This window comes from Rhincodon typus, unplaced genomic scaffold (genome assembly GCF_021869965.1).
Source record: "Rhincodon typus isolate 14 unplaced genomic scaffold, sRhiTyp1.1 hic_rhity00001381, whole genome shotgun sequence".
NCBI lineage: Eukaryota > Metazoa > Chordata > Chondrichthyes > Orectolobiformes > Rhincodontidae > Rhincodon > Rhincodon typus.
The window spans coordinates 444-9,827 of NW_025967019.1; the positions used below are offsets into that span (position 1 = coordinate 444).

At 39.1% G+C, this 9,384-nt stretch overlaps 1 protein-coding gene across 1 annotated transcript in view; it reads left to right on the forward strand.

Annotated features, from left to right (window-relative positions):
• Positions 1-309: 309 nt before the first annotated feature.
• LOC109939067 (GRB10-interacting GYF protein 2-like) overlaps positions 310-9,384 on the forward strand; it is a 24,938-nt gene continuing 15,863 nt past the window's right edge. Inside the window, exon 1 of the mRNA XM_048592523.1 lies at positions 310-474. Coding sequence (XP_048448480.1) covers positions 327-474 — 148 coding nt within the window. The 5' untranslated portion in view covers positions 310-326. The remainder of the gene's footprint in view (positions 475-9,384) is intronic.

Below are 9,384 nucleotides of genomic sequence, written 5' to 3' on the forward strand. Positions count from 1 at the left end.
ACTATGCTACCAAGGAAGGGAAGCTCATTCAACTGTCACATTTCAAATATGCATTTGGAAAACTGAATAATATCTGGGAAAAACAGAAAAAGCTGATAGTTTCACCATGTCCAGCTGCAGCTGTTATTTTTGGAGAGAGAAACAGAGTTTGTATTTCTTTGGAACTGTATGGGTATATGAGAGCTTATAGTGAAATATGCAAGCAATCCAGACTTGAATAATCACAAATATACATGTCTGTTCAGGAGATTTAAACTGAACCCTGGATACTGGTCACTATTTTACATAATGAAAATATAATTTTTCCCATTCAGGAAGCGGAGAAGATGGTAGCATCACTGCAGGATAATGCCTTAGATGATGATAGACTGTCAACACAAATTGAGGATAAACGAACTAAAGCTGCCTCCATGCCATTGACACATGATGCTGCTATGAAATGGTTTTATAAAGATCCGCAAGGAGAAATACAAGGTATACACATTGGTATCTCGGAAGTTTGCAATTTGCCAGATGGAAGTACACCATGACATATGTAAGAGGTGAGGTGAAAATGAATACCTTTGACATCAAGGCAAAATTTGACTCTTTGTGGCATCTAGGAAATCTAGCCAAACAAGAGTCAGTGGAAACAGACGGAAAGCTCGCCATTGTGTAGAGTCATTGATCCGAAGCTTTGGACTTTATCATAAATGTGATTTGTAAGCCGGTTAGCTTAAAATGTCATTTGGAAAATGCTAGAGTCGGTTATAAAGGATGTGATAGCTTATGTAGAATTAAATTATGTAATCAAGCAGTGTCAGCATGGCTTCATGAAGGGGAAATCAAACTTAATAAATTGTTGTGCAGGTAAGAAGCGGGGTAGATAAAGGGGAACCTGTACATCTAATGTATTTAGATTTCCAACAGGTATTTGATATGGTACCACAATTTAGGCTACTTAAGATAGGAGCCCATGGTGTTTGGACGAATATATTAGCATAGCTTGAAAATTGGCTGACTAAACAGTGGGTACTGAAAATCTGAAATAAAACAAAAACTGATAGCTAGGAAAAGATAGTATGCATATATAATATATGCATACTCTTATCCACTCAGTTCTGAAAAAGGGTCACTGGATTTGAAACATTAACTTCCTTTCTCCCCCCTGATGCTGCGAGACCTGCTGATTTCTCCAACCAGTTGCTGTTCTCGTTTATAATAGAAGACAGATTTGAGATAAGGGTGTCACAGGGATCAGTGCTGTAGCCACAGTTGTTTACAGTGTATTTTAATGATTTGAATGAGGTAAGTGAATTTACTATCAGTGTTTGCAGATGACATAAAAATATGTGGGAAAGTGATGAAGACACAGTCTATAGAGAGCTATAGACAGGCTAGGTAAATGGGCAAAAACTTGGGAAATGAATATTATATGGGAAAATGTGAGGTTATGTGTTTTGGCAGGAAAAATAGAGAAGCTGAATTTTATATAAAAGGAGGAAGACTGCAGAAAGCTTTAGCACAGTGATTGGAAGTCCTTGCACGTGAATCACAAAAAGCTAACAGCTAAGTTCACCAGGTAATATGGAAGGCAAATGGAATATTGCCCTTTATTTCAAATAGAATGGAGCCTAAAAAAGGGAAGACTTGCTAAAGCTATACAAAGCACTGGTTAGGTCATAAATAGAACATTGCAAATAGCTTTGGTCCCTTCATCTAAAGAAAGATTTGCTGGCATTGGAGGCAGTCCACTCACGGTGATCTATGGCATGGGTTTTTTGTTTTGAAGAGCAGTTGAGCAGGTCAGGCTTGTACTCATGGGAATTTAAAAGAATGAGAGAAGACTTTACTGAAACATGAGGTTCTCGGAAGGCATAACAGTAGATGTGGTAAGATTTCACTTGCAGGAGAGTCTCGAACCAGCGGACAGAATCTCAGAACGGGGCTGTCCATTTAAGACACAGATGAGCAGGAATTTTTTCTGCGAGATTAATGCGTCTGTGGAATTCTTTGCCACGGGATTGCAGAGGCTGGATTGTTACGCATGTTTAATGCTGAGACGGACAGATTTTTAACCACTATGGGAATCGAGGAGAAAAAGCAGGGAAGTAGTTGTTTTATCAGATCAGCCAGTGAATGGCAGAGCAGACTTGATGGGCTAAATGGCTGACTTCTGTTCCTAAGTTTTACGGTCTTATGGTATTCATGATCTTAAAGTAGTTTGCATGAATAGTATAGACCTTGTTTAGAAACAGCGAGGGATTTCTTTGCTTTATGGTTTAAGGACCAACAAATTTATTGCCTCTATTAGTTATAGCAGGAATTAAATGAGGACAAGTTTTTCTCTATTTTAAAAAAGGGACTCTTACATTTCTGACTTTAGTATATCTTCAAAGAATTAAAAGTACTTAATCCATGTATTTACTGCATGCATATTTAAGCATGCATGTTTGCTTTTATTTCTCCAAATGATGTCCAAACACATTTTCTTAATAGAAAATGTTCAGTTTGCTTTCTAGTGTTTCCTCAACTAATTTTGAAAGAATTGAACTAGCTGTTAAATAAAAATGCCTCTCCATACTGCTGACTGGTGCTAATGCATTCTGAAAAATTTGGAGTATTAACATTTTCAGGATGCATTGCAACTACTGTTCTTTACAAGCTGTGTGTACGCACAGTTGTGCAGTGTTCCTTTTGCAATCTGCTTTTTAAAAAGCTGTTTAAATAAAATAAAGCGCAGTCAGTAAAGAAAATTTGGAGTGATCATTCCTTGCATCCATGTGGATATTGTTTGCATTAGTAAGTTTGATTTCTAATTAACAAAAGAAATACGTGGAAAGACATTTATGTAGCTTTGTCACAAATAATAATTATGGCTGTTTAAAAAATATAATAAAGATACAAAGTATATTTCATGTTGTATGCTAATTTTCAAGCTTTCATTTCATAGCTTCATCTGGTTTTGAAGTTGAAAGCAAGCTAGTTAGGTCATTTTGATCTGTATAATAGGGCAGTAATGTACTTTATTCATTCATGGGATGTATGTGTCACTGGCTGGCTAGCATTTCCTGCCCATCCCTAGTTGCCCTTGAGAAGGTGGTGGTGAGCTGCCGCCTTGAACCACTGCAGTCCTCCTGCTGTGGGTTGACCCACAATGCCAGGGAGGAAATTCCAGGATTTTGACCCAGCGACAGTGAAGGAACTGCCGATCTATTTCCAAGTCAGAATGGTGAGTGGCTTGGAGGGGGACTTGAAGGTGGTGGTATTCCCATATGTCTGATGCTTTTTTCCTTCTAGTTGGAATTGGTTTGGAAGTTGCTGTCTAAGGATCTTTGGTGAATTTCTGCAGTGCATCTTGTAGATAGTAAACACTGCTGCTACTTGACACAAGTCTGTTTTGACAGGTCCGAATGAAGATTGCAATATCGTTTAAATATAGTGACTGAGTGCAAATGTGTTCTTAATTAATGGAGCACTTTGATCCAGTGATGCTGGTTGTAATTTGTTAGGTTATCAACTTTGTATTACCTTAATGCTGTAACTCGATCCTTCTCACTCTAGCTGTACTACTGGTATACAGTCATGGTGAAAATAATTAAATTTCCATTATAAATGTTTTTCCTAGTGGAAAATATTGAATCATTATACTTCCCATTCAGCAAAATATCCACCCCAGACTGTCTAAACATTTTTCAGTGCGAAAGCACATGAAACATGTTGCATCTTGTAATCATCATGCTACTAGTTCATTTATTTTTAAATGGATTACCATCCATGTTACAGTAGCAAAAATTTAAACAACTTTTCTGAGTGTGTATGTGTGTGTGTGTGTGTGTGTGTGTCTGTCTATCCAGAATCGGTGTAGTTGAAGTCATGGTTTCTCTTTAACTGCCCAAGCATCTCTCCTCAACTGCCTTTGGCTTAGCTACAAAACCATGAGTAAAAGTATTGAGGCATACACCTCCATCACTACTTTTGTGTTCGTATCTGTTTTCATCTTGTCGAATGTTCTGGCTGGCATCAAGTCTTGGATGATTCAGAAACTCCTTAGGCTCATGGAGTCATACAGCATGGAAACAGACTCGTTGGTCCAACTAGTCCATGTCAACCAGCTTTACTAAACTAAACTACTTCCATTTGCCCTCATTTGGCCTAAATCCTTCTGAAGCTTTCCTACTCATCTATCTATCCAAATGTCTCTTGAATGTTGTAATTGTACCTATTCTGGCAAATCATTCCCAATATGAGCCATCCTCTGTGAACAAGTTGCCTCTCCGGTCCCTTTTAAATCTTTCTCCTCTCACCTTAAAAAATGACCTTTAGGTTTTAATTCCCCTAGCCTGGGACAAAGATCTTTGCTAGTCACCATTTCTGTACCCTCATGATTTTATAAACCTCTGAGGTCACCCCTCAACCTCTGACATTCCAGTGGAAGAAGTATTCCCAGCCTCATCAGCCTCTTCTCAGCACTTAAGATCAAAATACTCCCGTCAGATTTTTAACCACTGATTCTGTCCTCCTCCCTGGTCATTTCGGTAAAATTAGATCTGACATTGTTTGACCCCATGACATTACTTCTCCCCATACAAAAAACAAAATTCCTGCTGAAACTGTCAGCTTCACTTCCAGACTCTCTCTCTCCTTGCTGGCCTTCCATGCTCCACTTGCCAGCCTCTCATTTTGACTTGTATATCTTGTTTTATACTGTACTAAGTTGCAAACACATCTTCTCTATCCTTGGTGGCTTAGAGTCCGTCGCAAACACACAGCATGTAAACAACCTCTTCAGTCCAGCCAGTCCATGCCAACCATAATCCCAAACTAAACTAGTCCCACCTGCTTACACGTGGCCCATATCCCTCCAAACCTTAAACTGGAAGAACTGCGGATGCTGTAAGTCCAGAACAGAAATAAAGTTGCTGGAAAAGCTCAGCAGCTCTGACAGCATCTGTGATGAAGAATCAGAGTTAACGTTTCGGGTCCGGTTCTGAGGAAGGGTCACCGGACCCGAAACATTAACTCTGATCTTTTTCTTCACAGATGCTGCCAGACCTGCTCAGCTTTTTAAGCAAGTTTGTTTTTGTCCCGTCAAACCTTTTCTATTCATCTACTCGTACAAAACTGTTTTAAACATTAACTCTAAATGCATCCACCACTTCCTCTGGAAATTCATTCCACACATGAACTAAAAAAAACTTTTTTAAAAAAAAAAAACAAACATTGCAAAACTGATGGAGCAGTAATGTGGTTCAAAGTAAGGCTAATATGTGACTTGGAGTGGAGCTTGCAGATGGTGGTGTTCCCATGTATCTGCTGCCATTGTCCTTCGAAGTGTATAGACGATATGGATTTGGAAGGTGCTATCAAAGGAGGCTTGCTACGTTATTGCAATGAATCTAATATATGGTACATTCTGCTACCATGGTGCATTTGTGGGGAGGGAATTGAATGTTTGCAGAGATGTAAAGGATACTGATCAGTTGCTTTGGCCTGAGTGGTGTCAAGTTTCTTGAATGTTATTGGAGCTACATTGCCTAGGTAAGGGAAGAGTATTGCAGCACATTGCTGACTTGACTTACAGATGATGGACAGGTTTGGGAGTTGGGGGTGAGTTACTTTATAGCCAGAACTCTCAGCCTCTGACTTGCAGTTGTAGCCACAGTATTTATATTGGGATAGTCTCCTTTGTTGTATCAATTTGTGCTGCAAGAACCAGCACTTGAATACGTTTTTATAGTTGGGGTGGAGATGGTGTTAAGGATGCTACATTTGACTGTTCCAAATTATTACTTGCATTAAATTCAGTCTAGAAATAGCATTGTTATAGGTCTGTTAGGATAGTTCAGATATTGCTGGAAAAAGTCAAAAATGAGACTTGAAGGTGGCGGGGGAATGTGTGTGTGAGAGAGAGAGCAAGGAGCGAATTCCATGTTGGGCTGTTGTTCAGGTACCTTTAGCAACACTGTTAACTTGTTCTGTGTAGTTGGGGCTCGGGGAAGTCATCAAGTAGTTGAGCTGCTGTGTGTAGTGAGGGCAGAACTATGAAGGACATGGAAGGTGTTACTGCACAGTTAATGATTCAGTGCAGCAGAGAACAGGTTTGGAAAACCAACAACCAGTAATGTTTGGTGCGTGTGGGCCAGGTTAGGGCTCAGGAATCAACCAGTTAATCAAATGTGAACAATTGTAATTCTAGTAAGTATTAATGATCCCAGCATGGAGGAGAGAGCAAACCCTGAAGTGGTAGGCCCAGTAGTGAAAGATGGCACCTGAGGATCGGCGACATCGACGTTAGTATGGTGTGGTGAGGCAGTAGTGATCCTGAGCTGGGTCAGACTTGTAGGTAGGTAGACCTCTATTTAACCTATGTATTTTCACTCTCTCTTATTCTTAAACTATCAAAATGACGCCGCATTATGGTGACACAGCTTTTCACAATTGTATTTCACTGTAAAATACACATGACAATAAATAATTTATTTAATTTTAATGAGATTTGGTAGTCCACAGTGTCACTGAAGTCTGAGTGGAAATCGATGAAATTTGCTGAATCGTATTTGCTATCTGATGTTTTCTGTGGAGTTGTAAAGCATCTCTTGTTGGTTAACTATTTATGCCTCATGTTATATTTGAGATTTTAGACTATGTTCTATCTTTGCACAGTCTAAACTTTTTTGATTTATCAATCTTTGCATGTTTGGAGTAATTCTTGTGATAAACATGTCATTTATTGACTAAAGAAGGTTGATTGAATTGTTGAATCTGGTTCAGCATTAAATCTAAATGTATAATTTGGCCAAATCATCTCTGGTTAAATTTAAAACATAGAGCCAGTAAAGGAGTGGGACGAGACAGAAATCTGTTTATCACTCCAACCTCGGCCAATATGACTGCTGCACTCAAGTTTCTGGATTAGTGCCAACCCCGGGATGTCTGTTGTGGATGATTCACTGGTGATAAGGCTTCCAGTGGCTTCAGGAGTTAGTTAGATTCTCCTTTGAAGCTGGTGATTTGCCTCGCCCAACTGTTGCTTGTCACTGACCAGCCCAACCCTGAATGTTGTTTGTATCTTGCATGCAGCCATGGCCTGCTTCAGTTTCGGAAAAGTTAAATGGTGCTGAAAACTGTGAGCGAAAGCAAACGTTTCCATATTTGATCAGAGGGGAAGTCATTGTAGTGGCTGAAAGTGCTCAAAGCAAGAGTGCAATCATGACAATTTCTTGACTGAGCTGTTGTATGGCTGAGACCCACGTGGTCTTTTTCTTCGTCACTTCCAGATTCAGTTGCCTTATTCCTTCTTTCAGCACCACTAAATAGAAATTGAGCTTAGCCCTTGTCTTAATTCATTACCCCTCTTTTTGTTGTTGGGCCTTTGCTGTCACGTTTCCCAACAACTTCAAGTTAATTTTCCCATCGTCTCATTCAAATACTCTCAGTAACTATGCTTCTATCACCGATATTTTCTGAAATTGAGTAGTAAATCTTGTATATGATGCCTGTGATTAACCTGAGAGCATGATTAAGCGCATCACTGTTGTAGTGTAAGGGAGAATGTATGCCTTTCAGTGAATGACTTTCTTCTATTCATTGACTCCTTGTTTAGCTGTGCAGGGAGGAAATGTTTAATCACTAGCCTTCTGTCTTTGGATTGGCCAGGCGTACTTGCAAACTGTTTGCAACCCTGAGCGGGTTCTGTCAGCTAACTTCATTGTTGAACTTGTCCAAAAGCAAACTACTGCAGGACCTAGAATTCTAGAATTAGAAACAAACACTGTAAACACTCAGGTCACACAACAGCTTTGGAGAGAAAGTCTTCAGTTTTCAGGTGATTAATCTTTCTTGCTGACCTTGCTTGAAGCAGCCATGCCAGTCTTGAATTTTTACTGTTGATGTTGAAATAGTTGATGAGCGACCTAATGTCTCAAACTGTTGTGGATAGTACATGATGACTGAAAGCAACCATCAGCAGGGTTCAACTGCTGTAAGGTAAACTACCTTATCTGCATTTGTCTAAGCTGCTTCAATTTTTAAAATCCAAATGTTGAAAAACTGAACCTTTTGGGAATTATTACTGCATTTGATTTTGTATCAAAACTCTATTGTAGCTTGAAGAAAATAACTCATTCAGGTAAAAATTTGAAGACCCTCAATTGCAACATCTATGTAGGCGTTGGGGTGTTCTGCTCATGTATAAGGTGTTTTCATAAATGCAAATTCTTTTTCTTTAATGCCTGTAAGTTGTGTTCCCTCATCCTTTAATCCTGTATCCAATCCGAAAACTTTGTTTGATTCATCTTCTTTGTCCTTTGAAAACCTTGACTGTCAAGTCCTCCTCATCTCCTATTCTCCAGTGAATAAGGTCCCAATGTTCTTATACTTCAGTGCTTTTACATTTGAGAGACCTACCTCGTGGCTGTCTAGACCTCTTTCAGTCGATTTAAATCTTTGATATAAACTGGAAAATAGAACATGGTATTCCATTCACAGCAAGCTTCATTCTGTTACTAGTGTGGCATCTTAATTTTTTTCGTTACAAAGGTCTCTTTGGTCTAATTTTCCCTAGTTAGTGCAGGCCATCTCACGAAGATGGAAAATACCACTTGATTCGAGAAAGGTGTGAGCAGGTAATGTCTTTTGATAGAGAAATTTAGATGTTTCACTTCTCTGTTTTCTACTTCCTGTCACTATTGTAAGTGGAAGCATCAAAAAAATTCTAGCCCACTGCTTTATAATTTAGACTGTAGTATTAAGTATCCATTATCATGTAACGGATATAGGAGTTTGAACTTAAGAGTGCAGTTGTTAAATAAGCAAAATGGTTAGAAACAATTATAGAAGTACAGTTAGTGTCTACCTCAAAGTATTTTAGAGAGATAGTAGGAACTGCTGATGCTGGAGAATTTGAGGTAACAAGGTATGTAGAGCTGGATGAACACAGCAGGCCAAGCAGCATCAGAGGAGCAGGAAAGCTGATGTTTCGGGTCTAGACCCTTCTTCAGAAAATATTCTGTATTTGTTTTCATTAAAATTGCATATTTTACTGTTTTATCTATATGCATATTAATCTAGCTTGAAAATGACTTTTTATGTTTGGTTGCTAATATTTGATCATGAGATTGTTGACCTGTTCGTCGAGCTGGCTTGTTTTTGTTCAGACGTTTTGTCACCATGCTAGGTGACCTCATCAGTGAGGCCTCTGATGAAGCGATGCTATTCAACTCCACTTGGAATTTACACCGTCTGGTCCGTTACGGTGAGTAGTGTCATTTCCGGTTTTGATCTGTACGGGTTTGTATGTGGGGTCCAATTCTATATGTTTGTTGATTGCATTGCGGGACAATATAACCACAGTAGCCCAAGCCAAACATTATTATTCCCGTGTGTGTCTATGTTTGGCTTGGG